The 17,783-nt window shown below is 44.1% G+C and overlaps 1 protein-coding gene across 1 annotated transcript in view; it reads right to left on the bottom strand.

The window, feature by feature from the left end:
* The window catches only part of smarca2 (SWI/SNF related BAF chromatin remodeling complex subunit ATPase 2), a gene marked incomplete at its 3' end in the record, with an annotated part of 187,846 nt that overhangs the window by 115,455 nt on the left and 54,608 nt on the right, over positions 1–17,783 (bottom strand). The window contains exons 9-14 of the mRNA XM_084180431.1: positions 12,404–12,577; positions 11,790–11,975; positions 11,517–11,567; positions 8,778–8,908; positions 8,621–8,678; positions 5,955–6,070 (exon numbers count right to left, since the gene is read on the bottom strand). Coding sequence (XP_084036557.1) covers positions 5,955–6,070; positions 8,621–8,678; positions 8,778–8,908; positions 11,517–11,567; positions 11,790–11,975; positions 12,404–12,577 — 716 coding nt within the window. The remainder of the gene's footprint in view (positions 1–5,954; positions 6,071–8,620; positions 8,679–8,777; positions 8,909–11,516; positions 11,568–11,789; positions 11,976–12,403; positions 12,578–17,783) is intronic.

The raw sequence follows: 17,783 nt of genomic DNA, 5'->3' as shown, positions 1-17,783 counted from the left end.
CTTGAGGATTTATTATCCTACACACCCAACACTAATGTCCAGCAGCTTGAGGATTTATTATCCTACACCCCCAACACTAATGTCCAGCAGCTTGAGGATTTAATATCATATTCTCACCCAACACTAATGTCCAGCAGCTTGAGGATTTATTATCCTACACCCCCGACACTAATGTCCAGCAGCTTGAGGATTTATTATCCTACACACCCAACACTAATGTCCAGCAGCTTGAGGATGTATTATCCTACACCCCCAACACTAATGTCCAGCAGCTTGAGGATGTATTATCCTACACCCCCAACACTAATGTCCAGCAGCTTGAGGATTTATTATCCTACACCCAACACTAATGTCCAGCAGCTTGAGGATTTATTATCCTACACCCAACACTAATGTCCAGCAGCTTGAGGATTTATTATCCTACACCCCCAACACTAATGTCCAGCAGCTTGAGGAGTTATTATCCTACACCCCCAACACTAATGTCCAGCAGCTTGAGGATGTATTATCCTACACCCCCAACACTAATGTCCAGCAGCTTGAGGATTTATTATCCTACACCCCCAACACTAATGTCCAGCAGCTTGAGGATTTATTATCCTACACCCCCAACACTAATGTCCAGCAGCTTGAGGATGTATTATCCTACACCCCCAACACTAATGTCCAGCAGCTTGAGGATTTATTATCCTACACACCCAACACTAATGTCCAGCAGCTTGAGGATTTATTATCCTACACCCCCAACACTAATGTCCAGCAGCTTGAGGATTTATTATCCTACACACCCAACACTAATGTCCAGCAGCTTGAGGATTTATTATCCTACACACCCAACACTAATGTCCAGCAGCTTGAGGATTTATTATCCTACACCCCCAACACTAATGTCCAGCAGCTTGAGGATTTATTATCCTACACACCCAACACTAATGTCCAGCAGCTTGAGGATTTATTAAACTACACCCCCAACACTAATGTCCAGCAGCTTGAGGATTTATTATCCTACACACCCAACACGAATGTCCAGCAGCTTGAGGATTTATTATCCTACAACCCCAACACTAATGTCCAGCAGCTTGAGGATTTATTATCATACACCCCCAACACTAATGTCCAGCAGCTTGAGGATTTATTATCCTACACCCCCAACACTAATGTCCAGCAGCTTGAGGATGTATTATCCTACACCCCCAACACTAATGTCCAGCAGCTTGAGGATGTATTATCCTACACCCCCAACACTAATGTCCAGCAGCTTGAGGATTTATTATCCTACACACCCAACACTAATGTCCAGCAGCTTGAGGATTTATTATCCTACACACCCAACACTAATGTCCAGCAGCTTGAGGATTTATTATCCTACACCCCCAACACTAATGTCCAGCAGCTTGAGGATGTATTATCCTACACACCCAACACTAATGTCCAGCAGCTTGAGGATTTATTATCCTACACCCCCAACACTAATGTCCAGCAGCTTGAGGATTTATTATCCTACACCCCCAACACTAATGTCCAGCAGCTTGAGGATTTATTATCCTACACCCCCAACACTAATGTCCAGCAGCTTGAGGATTTATTATCCTACACCCCCAACACTAATGTCCAGCAGCTTGAGGATTTATTATCCTACACCCCCAACACTAATGTCCAGCAGCTTGAGGATTTATTATCCTACACCCCCAACACTAATGTCCAGCAGCTTGAGGATTTATTATCCTACACACCCAACACTAATGTCCAGCAGCTTGAGGATTTATTATCCTACACACCCAACACTAATGTCCAGCAGCTTGAGGATTTATTATCCTACACCCCCAACACTAATGTCCAGCAGCTTGAGGATTTATTATCCTACACCCCCAACACTAATGTCCAGCAGCTTGAGGATTTATTATCCTACACCCCCAACACTAATGTCCAGCAGCTTGAGGATTTATTATCCTACACCCCCAACACTAATGTCCAGCAGCTTGAGGATGTATTATCCTACACCCCCAACACTAATGTCCAGCAGCTTGAGGATTTATTATCCTACACCCCCAACACTAATGTCCAGCAGCTTGAGGATTTATTATCCTACACCCCCAACACTAATGTCCAGCAGCTTGAGGATTTATTATCCTACACACCCAACACTAATGTCCAGCAGCTTGAGGATTTATTATCCTACACCCTCAACACTAATGTCCAGCAGATTGAGGATTTATTATCCTACACCCCCAACACTAATGTCCAGCAGCTTGAGGATGTATTATCCTACACACCCGACACTAATGTCCAGCAGCTTGAGGATTTATTATCCTACACACCCAACACTAATGTCCAGCAGCTTGAGGATTTATTATCCTACACCCCCGACACTAATGTCCAGCAGCTTGAGGATTTATTATCCTACACCCCCAACACTAATGTCCAGCAGCTTGAGGATTTATTATCCTACACACCCAACACTAATGTCCAGCAGCTTGAGGATTTATTATCCTACACCCCCAACACTAATGTCCAGCAGCTTGAGGATTTATTATCCTACACACCCAACACTAATGTCCAGCAGCTTGAGGATGTATTATCCTACACACCCAACACTAATGTCCAGCAGCTTGAGGATTTATTATCCTACACCCCCAACACTAATGTCCAGCAGCTTGAGGATCTATTATCCTACACACCCAACACTAATGTCCAGCAGCTTGAGGATTTATTATCCTACACCCAACACTAATGTCCAGAAGCTTGAGGATGTATTATCCTACACACCCAACACTAATGTCCAGCAGCTTGAGGATTTATTATCCTACACACCCAACACTAATGTCCAGCAGCTTGAGGATTTATTATCCTACACCCCCAACACTAATGTCCAGCAGCTTGAGGATTTATTATCCTACACCCCCAACACTAATGTCCAGCAGCTTGAGGATTTATTATCCTACATCCAACACTAATGTCCAGCAGCTTGAGGATTTATTATCCTACACCCAACACTAATGTCCAGAAGCTTGAGGATTTATTATCCTACACACCCAACACTAATGTCCAGCAGCTTGAGGATTTATTATCCTACAACCCCAACACTAATGTCCAGCAGCTTGAGGATTTATTATCCTACACCCCCAACACTAATGTCCAGCAGCTTGAGGATTTATTATCCTACACCCCCAACACTAATGTCCAGCAGCTTGAGGATGTATTATCCTACACCCCCAACACTAATGTCCAGCAGCTTGAGGATGTATTATCCTACACCCCCAACACTAATGTCCAGCAGCTTGAGGATTTATTATCCTACACACCCAACACTAATGTCCAGCAGCTTGAGGATTTATTATCCTACACACCCAACACTAATGTCCAGCAGCTTGAGGATTTATTATCCTACACCCCCAACACTAATGTCCAGCAGCTTGAGGATTTATTATCCTACACACCCAACACTAATGTCCAGCAGCTTGAGGATTTATTATCCTACACCCCCAACGCTAATGTCCAGCAGCTTGAGGATTTATTATCCTACACCCCCAACACTAATGTCCAGCAGCTTGAGGATTTATTATCCTACACCCCCAACACTAATGTCCAGCAGCTTGAGGATTTATTATCCTACACCCCCAACACTAATGTCCAGCAGCTTGAGGATTTATTATCCTACACCCCCAACACTAATGTCCAGCAGCTTGAGGATTTATTATCCTACACCCCCAACACTAATGTCCAGCAGCTTGAGGATTTATTATCCTACACACCCAACACTAATGTCCAGCAGCTTGAGGATTTATTATCCTACACACCCAACACTAATGTCCAGCAGCTTGAGGATTTATTATCCTACACCCCCAACACTAATGTCCAGCAGCTTGAGGATTTATTATCCTACACCCCCAACACTAATGTCCAGCAGCTTGAGGATTTATTATCCTACACCCCCAACACTAATGTCCAGCAGCTTGAGGATTTATTATCCTACACCCCCAACACTAATGTCCAGCAGCTTGAGGATTTATTATCCTACACCCCCAACACTAATGTCCAGCAGCTTGAGGATGTATTATCCTACACCCCCAACACTAATGTCCAGCAGCTTGAGGATTTATTATCCTACACCCCCAACACTAATGTCCAGCAGCTTGAGGATTTATTATCCTACACCCCCAACACTAATGTCCAGCAGCTTGAGGATTTATTATCCTACACACCCAACACTAATGTCCAGCAGCTTGAGGATTTATTATCCTACACCCCCAACACTAATGTCCAGCAGCTTGAGGATTTATTATCCTACACCCCCAACACTAATGTCCAGCAGCTTGAGGATGTATTATCCTACACACCCGACACTAATGTCCAGCAGCTTGAGGATTTATTATCCTACACACCCAACACTAATGTCCAGCAGCTTGAGGATTTATTATCCTACACCCCCGACACTAATGTCCAGCAGCTTGAGGATTTATTATCCTACACCCCCAACACTAATGTCCAGCAGCTTGAGGATTTATTATCCTACACACCCAACACTAATGTCCAGCAGCTTGAGGATTTATTATCCTACACCCCCAACACTAATGTCCAGCAGCTTGAGGATTTATTATCCTACACACCCAACACTAATGTCCAGCAGCTTGAGGATGTATTATCCTACACACCCAACACTAATGTCCAGCAGCTTGAGGATTTATTATCCTACACCCCCAACACTAATGTCCAGCAGCTTGAGGATCTATTATCCTACACACCCAACACTAATGTCCAGCAGCTTGAGGATTTATTATCCTACACCCAACACTAATGTCCAGAAGCTTGAGGATGTATTATCCTACACACCCAACACTAATGTCCAGCAGCTTGAGGATTTATTATCCTACACACCCAACACTAATGTCCAGCAGCTTGAGGATTTATTATCCTACACCCCCAACACTAATGTCCAGCAGCTTGAGGATTTATTATCCTACACCCCCAACACTAATGTCCAGCAGCTTGAGGATTTATTATCCTACACCCAACACTAATGTCCAGCAGCTTGAGGATTTATTATCCTACACCCAACACTAATGTCCAGAAGCTTGAGGATTTATTATCCTACACACCCAACACTAATGTCCAGCAGCTTGAGGATTTATTATCCTACACCCAACACTAATGTCCAGAAGCTTGAGGATTTATTATCCTACACACCCAACACTAATGTCCAGCAGCTTGAGGATTTATTATCCTACACCCAACACTAATGTCCAGAAGCTTGAGGATTTATTATCCTACACACCCAACACTAATGTCCAGCAGCTTGAGGATTTGGCTGGCAACAATTTAATTAATCAGCTTTTTCATTTTTTTACCAGCCAAAAGCTGGCATTTACCGGCTAACGGAAACCCTGGTGTGAAGGAAGACCTATTATATTATGTGCATGGATTATGGATTAGGGGTCAGAGGTTAGGGTTAGGGTGTGAAAGGGAGACCTACTCGATGTTGTGCTTGGGTTAGGGGTCAAAGGTTAGGGTTTGAAAGGGAGACATACTCAATGATGTGCTTGGGTTAGGGGTCAGAGGTTAGGGTTTGAAAGGGAGACATACTCAATGATGTGCTTGGGTAAGGGGTCAGAGGTTAGGGTCAGGGTTTGAAAGGGAGACCTACTCAATGATGTGCTTGGGTAAGGGGTCAGAGGTTAGGGTCAGGGTTTGAAAGGGAGACCTACTCAATGATTTACTTGGGTAAGGGGTCAGAGGTTAGGGTCAGGGTGTGAAAGGGAGACTTACTCGATGATGTGCTTGGGTAAGGGGTTAGGGGTCAGAAATTAGGGTCAGGGTGTGAAAGGGAGACCTACTCGATGATGTGCTTGGGTAAGAGGTCAGAGGTTAGGGTCAGGGTGTGAAAGGGAGACCTACTCGATGATGTGTTTGGGTAAGGGGTTAGGGGTCAGAGGTCAGGGTGTGAAAGGGAGACCTACTCGATGATGTGTTTGGTTACGATCTCTGGGAACTCGTCACTGTTGGGATCGATGATCTTCTTCTCTTCAGACTGAGAGTCTGGCCGGCTAGACACTCCAGGGACCTCCTCTTCATCCTGAAACACACAGAATGGGTTTTACTACAGTCCCGTGGAAAGTATTTGCCGCCTTTCAAATGTTCTCTACTTTTGCATATTTGTGATACTGAATGTTATCAGATCTTCAACCAAAACCTAATATTAGATAAAGAGAACCTGAATGAACAAATAACACAACAATTACCGTATTTTCCGCACTATAAGGCGCACCGGATTATAAAGCGCACCTTCAATGACTGGCTTATTTTAGAACTGTTTTCATATATAGGGCGCACCGGATTATAAGGCGCATAGAATAGAAGATAGTCAAACGATTGACTGGGGTTGCGTTATGCATCCACTAGATGGAGCTGTGCTAAAGGGAATGTCAACAAAACAGTCAGATAAAGTCAAACTTTATTAACATTTACATTTTAGTCATTTAGCAGACGCTCTTATCCAGAGCGACTTACAGTTAGTGCATACATTATTTTTTATACCCCCCGTGGGAATTGAACCCACAGCCCTGGTGTTGCAAACACCATGCTCTACCAACTGAGCTACATCCCTGCCGGCCATTCCCTCCCCTACCCTGGACGACGCTGGGCCAATTGTGCGCCGCCCCATGGGTCTCCCGGTCGCGGCCAGCTACGACAGAGCCTGGATTAAGCGTTCTGACAACTCCGTTCACTCCCATGGTAACGTTGTTCAAACGTTAATGTGCATATTAACAATATCTCCCAGCCTTGCTCACTCTTCTCCCAAACGTGGAGGGGAACTTTTCCCTGATTCAGTAAACACATAGTAAAAGAAACAGTCTGATACCACTAAATCAAACGTTAGTGCATAACTCAACATTGTTCAGTTACGTATAACACGTAAAACTCACTTTTTCAGTTCATTCCCCGTCCACGAATCCCTCGAATTCTTCTTCTTCAGTGTCCGAATTGAACAGTTGGGCGACTACGGCATCCAACCTGCCCGGCTCCCTCTCGTCATTATCCGAGTCAGTGTCGCTGCTGTTGCCTGGCAGTTTAGAGATTATTCCTGCCTTCGTGAAAGCTTGGACCACAGTTGAGACTGATATATCAGCCCATTGATTCATTAATGTTGAATTCTCTCGCTGCTGCTCTATTCCCATATTCTACTGCGTGACCGACAGCCTTGAGCTTGAACTCTGCGTCGTAAGCGTGTTTCTTGAAAGCTGCCATTTTGGGGTCTTTATACACAGACAAGTGGTGTGGGACTGTGAGTAAGCACAGTACCAGTGTTTACTGACAACGGTAGCCGTAATGCTGCAAGCGGTGCGGCTGTGTAGTGTACCAGTCGTACTGAAACATTTCATTATTATTAAATTGTTTTTATTGGTTTTTCATACTGAAACATTTTGACAGAGCGCCTTGAGCGGCGTGTACAACCAGCATGGATCAACCAATTAACCAATTGATCCATATATAAAGTGCTCCGGATTATAAGGCGCACTGTCGTTTTTGGAGAAAATTAAAGGCTTTTAAGTGCGCCTTATAGTGCGGAAAATACGGTATATACTTCTTTCATTTATTTCATAAAGAAAGTTATGCAACACCCAATTCCCCTGTGTGAAAAAGTAATTGCCCCCTTACACTCAATAACTGGTTGTGCCACCTTTAGCTGCAATGACTCCAACCAAATGCTTCCTGTAGTTGTTAATCAGTCTCTCACGTCGCTGTGGAGGAATTTTGGCCCACTCTTCCATGTAGAACTGCTGTAACTCAGCGACATTTGTGGGTTTTCAAGTGTGAACGAACTGCTCGTTTTCAAGTCCTGCCACAACATCTCGATTCGGATGAGGTCTGGACTTTGACTAGGCCATTCCAAAACTTCACATTTGTTGCTTCTTAGCCATTTTCATGTAGACTTGATTGTGTGTTTTGGATCATTGTCTTGTTGCATGACCCAGCTGCGCTTCAGCTTCAGCTCACAGACGGATGGTCTGACATTCTCCTGTAGAATTCTCTGATACAGAGCAGAATTCATGGTTCCTTCTATTAAGGCAAGTCGTCCAGGTCCTGAGGCAGCAAAGCATCCCCAAAACATCACACCACCACCACCATGCTTGACCTTTGGTATGAGGTTCTTACTGTGGAATGCAGTGTTTGGTTTTGGCCAGGCATAACTGGGACCCATCTCGTCCAAACAGTTGACTCAAGTTTTCCAAAAAGCACCTGGAAGATCCTAGATGATCATCAAGAATCTTGGAAGAATGTTCTATAGACAGATGCATTCCACTGTAAGGACCTCATATCAACGGTTATCGGTAAACTCAGGTCCCCTTTATCTAATATTAGGTTTTGACTGAAGATCTGATAACATTCAGTATCAAAAAAATCAGAAAAGGGGCAAATACTTTTTCACGGCCCTGTATGTTAGAAACTCCAGAGGACATAGGAAGAGGGGAAGGTGACAGGGAGGCTAATGAAGCTAAGTTAAGACAAAAGCAGTCAGACATCTGCAGGAGCTGACAACTGAGGGCTGAAGTGGGCCGTCGCGGTGTAGAGGTCGGGAGTCTAACTCTATGGGATGTCCGCTTTAATGAGACGAGACACTCACCTCCTCCTCAAACTCTGAGCCGCTCTCCTCACTGTCTGACCTTGGAGCCACTTCATATCTGAGTTTAAAAGAAGGAAAATGACGGGTTACAAGTCAAATAAAATAATACAACTGAAACTAGAAAATATCAATAATGTAGGATTTTCATGTGTCTTACCCAGGGTTCATCTCTAACCAGGCCTCCAGCTGTGAGGACTTGGGGGCGTCGAGTCCCTGCAGAACCATCCCTGTCTCTGTCTGAATCACTTTGACTGGCAGCTCACTCATCTGACTGCTCTCATCCATGGGCTGTAGAGACAACACACTATTACTACAGACATCATCCATGGACTGTAGAGACAACACACTATTACTACAGACATCATCCATGGACTGTAGAGACAACACACTATTACTACAGACATCATCCATGGACTGTAGAGACAACACACTATTACTACAGACATCATCCATGGGCTGTAGAGACAACACACTATTAATACAGACATCATCCATGGACTGTAGAGACAACACACTATTACTACAGACATCATCCATGGGCTGTAGAGACAACACACTATTACTACAGACATCATCCATGGGCTGTAGAGACAACACACTATTACTACAGACATCATCCATGGGCTGTAGAGACAACACACGATTACTACAGACATCATCCATGGGCTGTAGAGACAACACACTATTACTACAGACATCATCCATGGACTGTAGAGACAACACACTATTACTACAGACATCATCCATGGACTATAGAGACAACACACTATTAATACAGACATCATCCATGGGCTGTAGAGACAACACACTATTAATACAGACATCATCCATGGACTGTAGAGACAACACACTATTACTACAGACATCATCCATGGGCTGTAGAGACAACACACTATTACTACAGACATCATCCATGGGCTGTAGAGACAACACACTATTACTACAGACATCATCCATGGACTGTAGAGACAACACACTATTACTACAGACATCATCCATGGGCTGTAGAGACAACACACTATTACTACAGACATCATCCATGGGCTGTAGAGACAACACACTATTACTACAGACATCATCCATGGGCTGTAGAGACAACACACTATTACTACAGACATCATCCATGGACTATAGAGACAACACACTATTACTACAGACATCATCCATGGACTATAGAGACAACACACTATTACTACAGACATCATCCATGGACTATAGAGACAACACACTATTACTACATACATCATCCATGGGCTGTAGAGACAACACACTATTACTACAGACATCATCCATGGGCTGTAGAGACAACACACTATTACTACAGACATCATCCATGGACTGTAGAGACAACACACTATTACTTCAGACATCATCCATGGACTATAGAGACAACACACTATTACTACAGACATCATCCATGGACTATAGAGACAACACACTATTACTACAGACATCATCCATGGGCTGTAGAGACAACACACTATTACTACAGACATCATCCATGGGCTGTAGAGACAACACACTATTACTACAGACATCATCCATGGGCTGTAGAGACAACACACTATTACTACAGACATCATCCATGGACTGTAGAGACAACACACGATTACTACAGACATCATCCATGGGCTGTAGAGACAACACACTATTACTACAGACATCATCCATGGGCTGTAGAGACAACACACTATTACTACAGACATCATCCATGGGCTGTAGAGACAACACACTATTACTACAGACATCATCCATGGACTGTAGAGACAACACACTATTACTACAGACATCATCCATGGACTATAGAGACAACACACTATTACTACAGACATCATCCATGGACTATAGAGACAACACACTATTACTACAGACATCATCCATGGGCTGTAGAGACAACACACTATTACTACAGACATCATCCATGGACTATAGAGACAACACACTATTACTACAGACATCATCCATGGACTATAGAGACAACCCACTATTACTACAGACATCATCCATGGACTATAGAGACAACACACTATTACTACAGACATCATCCATGGGCTGTAGAGACAACACACTATTACTACAGACATCATCCATGGGCTGTAGAGACAACACACTATTACTACAGACATCATCCATGGGCTGTAGAGACAACACACTATTACTACAGACATCATCCATGGACTGTAGAGACAACACACGATTACTACAGACATCATCCATGGGCTGTAGAGACAACACACTATTACTACAGACATCATCCATGGGCTGTAGAGACAACACACTATTACTACAGACATCATCCATGGACTATAGAGACAACACACTATTACTACAGACATCATCCATGGACTATAGAGACAACACACTATTACTACAGACATCATCCATGGACTATAGAGACAACACACTATTACTACAGACATCATCCATGGGCTGTAGAGACAACACACTATTACTACATACATCATCCATGGGCTGTAGAGACAACACACTATTACTACAGACATCATCCATGGACTGTAGAGACAACACACTATTACTACAGACATCATCCATGGACTATAGAGACAACACACTATTACTACAGACATCATCCATGGACTATAGAGACAACACACTATTACTACAGACATCATCCATGGGCTGTAGAGACAACACACTATTACTACAGACATCATCCATGGACTATAGAGACAACACACTATTACTACAGACATCATCCATGGACTATAGAGACAACCCACTATTACTACAGACATCATCCATGGACTATAGAGACAACACACTATTACTACAGACAGTTATTTAGCCACTACAGAAGTCAATCAAACTGGTAGAAAAGGGATGTTTAAGGACCATCAACATTTAGTCTCTAGAGTTGGTTGTGTTGTAATCTTACCTCCCCGTCAGGCCCGATGCCACTCATCCCTTCCCCGCTCTCATCCATATTCTATGGGTCAGAGAGGACAGGACAGGTGAGCACAGGTACAATAAACGGAAGCTGCTAGTGACACAACACTAAATCTCTCAGATCTATAATACTATTGCTAACGTGATATCAGTGCTTCCCCAGACATCATTGGGTAGTTCGTCTCCAGATTTGAACTGTGACCTGTGGAAAACAAGCTCATGATGTCACACCTAGAAGCATATCCTTCTGGTTCTCTCTCACCTTCTTCTTCTTCTTCCTCTTCTTCTTCTTCATCTTCTTCTTCATGTTGGCGGCCTGTGCTGCCTTGTGTTCGTAGACTAGGTCAGTTAGGTTAGCTACGTACTCGTCAGTCTGCTGCAGCAGGTACGCCAGACGCTTGTCCTTCTTCTGGTCAATCAGCTTCCTGTAGCCCTCCTCATCCTCTGCCTGGACAGACAGAGCGGTTAAAGGTTAACAGGGGAAACTCTCATCCTCTCCTCCTCTTCCTCTCCTCCCCCTCCTCCTCCTCTTCCTCCCTCTCCTCTTCCTCCTCTCCTCCTCTCCCTCCTCCTCCTCCTCCTCATCTCCTCTTCCTCTCCTCCTCCTCCTCATCATCTATCTCCTCCTCCTCCTCACCATGAGTCTCCTCCTCTCCTCCTCCTCCTCACCATGAGTCTCCTCCTCCCCCTCCTCCTCCTCACCATGAGTCTCCTCCTCCTCTCCTCCTCCTCCTCACCATGAGTCTCCTCCTCCTCTCCTCCTCTCCTCCTCCTCACCATGAGTCCCCCTCCTCCTCATCCTCCTCCTCCTCTCCTCCTCCTCCTCACCATGAGTCCTCCTCCTCATCCTCCTCTCATCCTCCTCCTCCTCCTCACCATGAGTCTCCTCATCCTCTCCTTCTCGATCCTCTCTGTCTCTTTCTTCTGTTCTCTCTCTGTATTAGTATGCCAGGTGGCGATGGCCTTGTTCAGCTTCTGCATCTTGCCGGAGATAGAGCGGTGGTAGTCCTTAAAGTCCTTGGCATGCTGCAGGATGCTGTTCAGATACTCCTGAGAGTGAGACAAAGGAACAACATGTTACCATGTGAAACCGAAACAGAGGGGAAGACATATTAGTAGGGCTGTGACATTGGCGGTTTTGGATGAAGACCGTCATGAAAATGAAAAAACCATCAAAACCATATATAAAATATCTGATCAACTTTATGTTAATGTAGATATACTTTACCTATAGGGGGAGTGTTAACTATTGATTATATCATTTTGCTAAATTAGTCAGTCTATTACATTTTTACATTTACATTTGAGTCATTTAGCAGACGCTCTGGATACATCTCCTTTTTACAACTATATTTTGATCAGCAAATCCACTATATGCGCTGGGTGGGGTGCGGCGAGAATCTTTGAAGATCAATTCAGTTCATTGAAGAGAGATGAAAAGTGGGGACTATAGATCCTATAACTTATAGGGTAGATGGGTTAGGGTTAGGGGTAGGGGTAGGGGTAGGGTGAGGGTTAGGGTGAGGGTTAGGGTTAGGGTTAGGGTTAGGGTTAGGGTTAGGGGTAGGGGTAGGGGTAGGGTTAGGGTGAGGGTGAGGGTGAGGGTTAGGGTTAGGGTTAGGTAGATGGGTTAGGGTTAGGGGTAGGGGTAGGGTTAGGGTGAGGGTGAGGGTGAGGGTTAGGGTTAGGGTGAGGGTTAGGGTTAGGTAGATGGGTTAGGGTTAGGGGTAGGGGTAGGGGTAGGGTTAGGGTGAGGGGTAGGGGTAGGGGTAGGGTTAGGGTGAGGGGTAGGGGTAGGGGTAGGGGTAGGGGTAGGGTTAGGGTTAGGGTTAGGGTGAGGGTTAGGGTTAGGGGTAGGGTTAGGGTGAGGGTTAGGGTTAGGGTTAGGGTTAGGGTTAGGGGTAGGGTTAGGGTGAGGGTTAGGGTGAGGGTTAGGGTTAGGGTTAGGGTTAGGGTTAGGGTTAGGGTGAGGGGTAGGGTTAGGTAGATGGGTAGCCTCTGCCCTTCACTGTTCAATAGATCGGTGGAGTGAGGTGAAAAAGACGTCTCTCGTAGCAACAACAAAATATAGCATCGCCGATTTGGGCACATTTCGGTTCCAAACATAATGAAGATGGAGAACCAGATGACTTGCACCAGACTGTTTGCAGAATTCCAGCAGCACAAATCTTGGGAAGCACCTGAGGATGAACCACCCTGTGGCCTACAGCCTATATGGTAATATACATTCAGAAAGCCTACAGCCTATATGGTAATATACAGAGCATTCAGAAAGCATTCAGACCCTTCCCTTTTTACACATTTCCTTACGTTACAGCCTTATTGTAAAATGGATTTTATTTTATTTTATCTACACACAATACCCCATAATGACAAAGTGAAAACAGGTTCAGACATTTTTGCAAATTTATAAAAATTAAAAACAGAAATACCTTATTTACATAAGTCCCCTGTAGCTCAGTTGGTAGAGCATGGCGCTTGCAACGCCAGGGTTGTGGGTTCGTTTCCCACGGGGGGCCAGTATGAAAATGTATGCGCTCACTAACTGTAAGTCGCTCTGGATAAGAGCGTCTGCTAAATGACTAAAATGTCAAATGTAAATGTATTCAGAATCTTTGCTATGAGACTCGAAATTGAGCTCAGGTGCATCCTGTTTCCATTAATCATCCTTGAGATGTTTCTACAACTTGATTGGAACCCATCTGTGGTACATTCAATTGATTGGACATGATTTGGAAAGGTACACACCTGTCTATATAAGGTCCCACAGTTGACAGTGCATGTCAGAGCAAAAACCAAGCCATGTGTGATCGAAGGAATTGTCCGTAGAGCTCAGAGACAGGATTGTGTCGAGGCACAGATCTGGGGAAGGGTACCAAAACATTTCTGCAGCATTGAAGGTCCCCAAGAACACAGTGGCCTCCATCATTCTTAAATGGAAGAAGTTTGGAACCACCAAGAACCTTCCTAGAGCTGGCCGCCCGGCCAAACTGAGCAATCGGGGGAGAAGGGCCTTGGTCAGGGAGGTGACCAAGAACCCGATGGTCACTCTGACAGAGCTCCAGAGTTCCTCTGTGGAGATGGGAGAACCTTCCAGAAGGACAACCATCTCTGCAGCACTCCACCAATCAGGCCTTTATGGTAGAGTGGCCAGACGGAAGCCACTCTTCAGTAAAAGGCCCATGACAGCCCGCTTGGAGTTTGCCAAAAGGCACTTAAAGGACTCCCAGACTATGAGAAACAAGATTCTCTGGTCTGATGAAACCAAGATTGAACTCTTTGGCATGAATGCCAAGCGTCACGTCTGGAGGAAACCTGGCACCATCCCTACGGTGAAGCATGGTGGTGGCAGCATCATGCTGTGGGGATGTTTTTCAGCGGCAGGGACTGGGAGACTAGTCAGGATCGAGGGAAAGATGAACGGAGCAAAGTACAGAGAGATCCTTGATGAAAACCTGCTCCAGAGCTCTCAGGACCTCAGACTGGGGTGCAGGTTCACCTTCCAACAGGACAACGACCCTAAGCACACAGCCAAGACAACACAGGAGTGGCTTCGGGACAAGTCTCTGAATGTCCTTGAGTGGCCCAGCCAGAGCCCGGACTTGAACCCGATCAAACATCTCTGGAGAGACCTGAAAATAGCTGTGCAGCGACTCTCCCCATCCAACCTGACAGAGCTTGAGAGGATCTGCAGAGAAGAATGGGAGAAACTCCCCTAATACAGGTGTGTAGCGTCATACCCAAGACGACTCGAGGTTGTAATCGCTGCCAAAGGTGCTTCAACAAAGTACTGAATAAAGGGTCTGAAAACGTATGTAAATGTGATATTTCAGTTTTTTGTTTTTAATACATTTGCAAACATTTCTAAAAACCTGTTTTTGGTTTGTCATTATGGGGTATTGTTGATGAGGGGAAAAAACTATTTAATCCATTTTAGAATAAGGCTGTAAAGTAACAAAATGTGGAAAAAGTCAAGGGGTCTGAATACTTTCTGAAGGAACTGTATATTACCCTCTATCCTACCATCTATACTACCATATATAATACCATCTATACTACCATCTATACTACCATCTAGCCCATATAGACTACCATATAGACTACCATATAGACTACCATATAAACTACCATATAGACTACCATATAGACTACCATATAGACTACCATATAGACTACCATATAGACTACCATATATACTACCATATAAACTACCATATAGACTACCATATAGACTACCATATAGACTACCATATAGACTACCATATAGACTACCATATAGACTACCATATAGACTACCATATATACTACCATATAAACTACCATATAAACTACCATATAGACTACCATATAGACTACCATATAGACTACCATATAGACTACCATATAGAATTCCATATAGACCATATAGACTACCATATAAACTACAATATAGAATACCATATAGACAACCATATACAATACCATATAGACTACCATATAGACTACCATATAGACTACCATATAGACTACCATATAGACTACCATATAGACTACCATATAGACTACCATATAGACTACCATATAGACTACCATATAGACTACCATATAGACTACCATATATACTACCATATAAACTACCATATAAACTACCATATAGACTACCATATAGACTACCATATAGACTACCATATAGACTACCATATAGAATTCCATATAGACCATATAGACTACCATATAAACTACAATATAGAATACCATATAGACAACCATATACAATACCATATAGACTACCATATAGACTACCATATAGACTACCATATAGACTACCATATAGACTACCATATAGACTACCATATAGACTACCATATAGACTACCATATAGACTACCATATAGACTACCATATAGACTACCATATAGACTACCATATAGACTACCATATATACTACCATATAAACTACCATATAAACTACCATATAGACTACCATATAGACTACCATATAGACTACCATATAGACTACCATATAGAATTCCATATAGACCATATAGACTACCATATAAACTACAATATAGAATACCATATAGACAACCATATACAATACCATATAGACTACCATATAGACTACCATATAGACTACCATATAGACTATGTCCAACTTGCGTTAGCCACCATTGCTGTTGCTGCCTCGCCATCCACAGTGTGGCAGCCTTTGCCTGAGGCACAAAATCCAAACAGGAGAGCGATAAATGGCTCTGACAGACAGTGTAAGTCATTATTTAGCTCTAGGAATGGTGCCCTTCAGAACGGTGGAGAATCTCATGAAAGACTGGACACTGAAATCCCTACATGCCGGAATCCCACACAACTGACAACCTGGCCGAATGTACTAACTTGAGAAAATGTCTGATTTTCAAGGTATTCCATTACTTTTCAGAGTGCCAAATTCAAGTACTTTAAGCACCTCAAGCACATTGTGGGAACCCTGTCTCTGGTGAGAGTTACGTCACCGTCTCGTCAGTGAAGCCTGTGGCTGACTTCACTGATGTTCTCTCTGGTGAGAGTTACGTCACCGTCTCGTCAGTGAAGCCTGTGGCTGACTTCACTGATGTTCTCTCTGGTGAGAGTTATGTCACTGTTTCGTCAGTGAAGCCTGTGGCTGACTTCACTGATGTTCTCTCTGGTGAGAGTTACGTCACCGTCTCGTCAGTGAAGCCTGTGGCTGACTTCACTGATGTTCTCTCTGGTGAGAGTTATGTCACTGTTTCGTCAGTGAAGCTCCAGTTACTGATGGGAGATCTGCTAAAGCCCGACCTCACCAACGACACTGACCTAACACAAAGCTAAAAAAGGAAGACGTTCATTGTGCACGAGGACAAGTACAGCCTACCGACAATAAAATACCTTTTTGTCCAAGTTTTCCCTCCTGTATCCAAGACACAGATGTGAAGGGGATGATTTGAAGGAGACGAAAGAAGTACTTCTGAAAGAGATGGTGGCGGCGCTACTGCTGCTACTGCAACTGGGGGAGATGATGACTCGAACGATGGAGCGAGTCCGCCACCACCTGCCAAGAAAAGGAATTCCTCCAGAAGCGAAGGGCCCAAACCACAGCCCCTGAACCCCTCAGAGTCCGTGCAGACACCGAACTGACTCGCTACCAGGAACAGCCTGACCCAACACCTGGTGGTGAGACAACCTGACTGGCTATGCATTGATGTTGAAGCACGCAGATACATGAGCACCGCATCAGAGCGAATGTTCAGCACTGCAGGGAACAT

The sequence above is a fragment of the Coregonus lavaretus genome (assembly GCF_964263955.1).
Source record: "Coregonus lavaretus genome assembly, chromosome: 17".
Taxonomy (NCBI): domain Eukaryota; kingdom Metazoa; phylum Chordata; class Actinopteri; order Salmoniformes; family Salmonidae; genus Coregonus; species Coregonus lavaretus.
The sequence above is the reverse complement of the archived record's forward strand: the minus strand, read 5'-3'. Positions and strand labels throughout refer to the sequence as shown.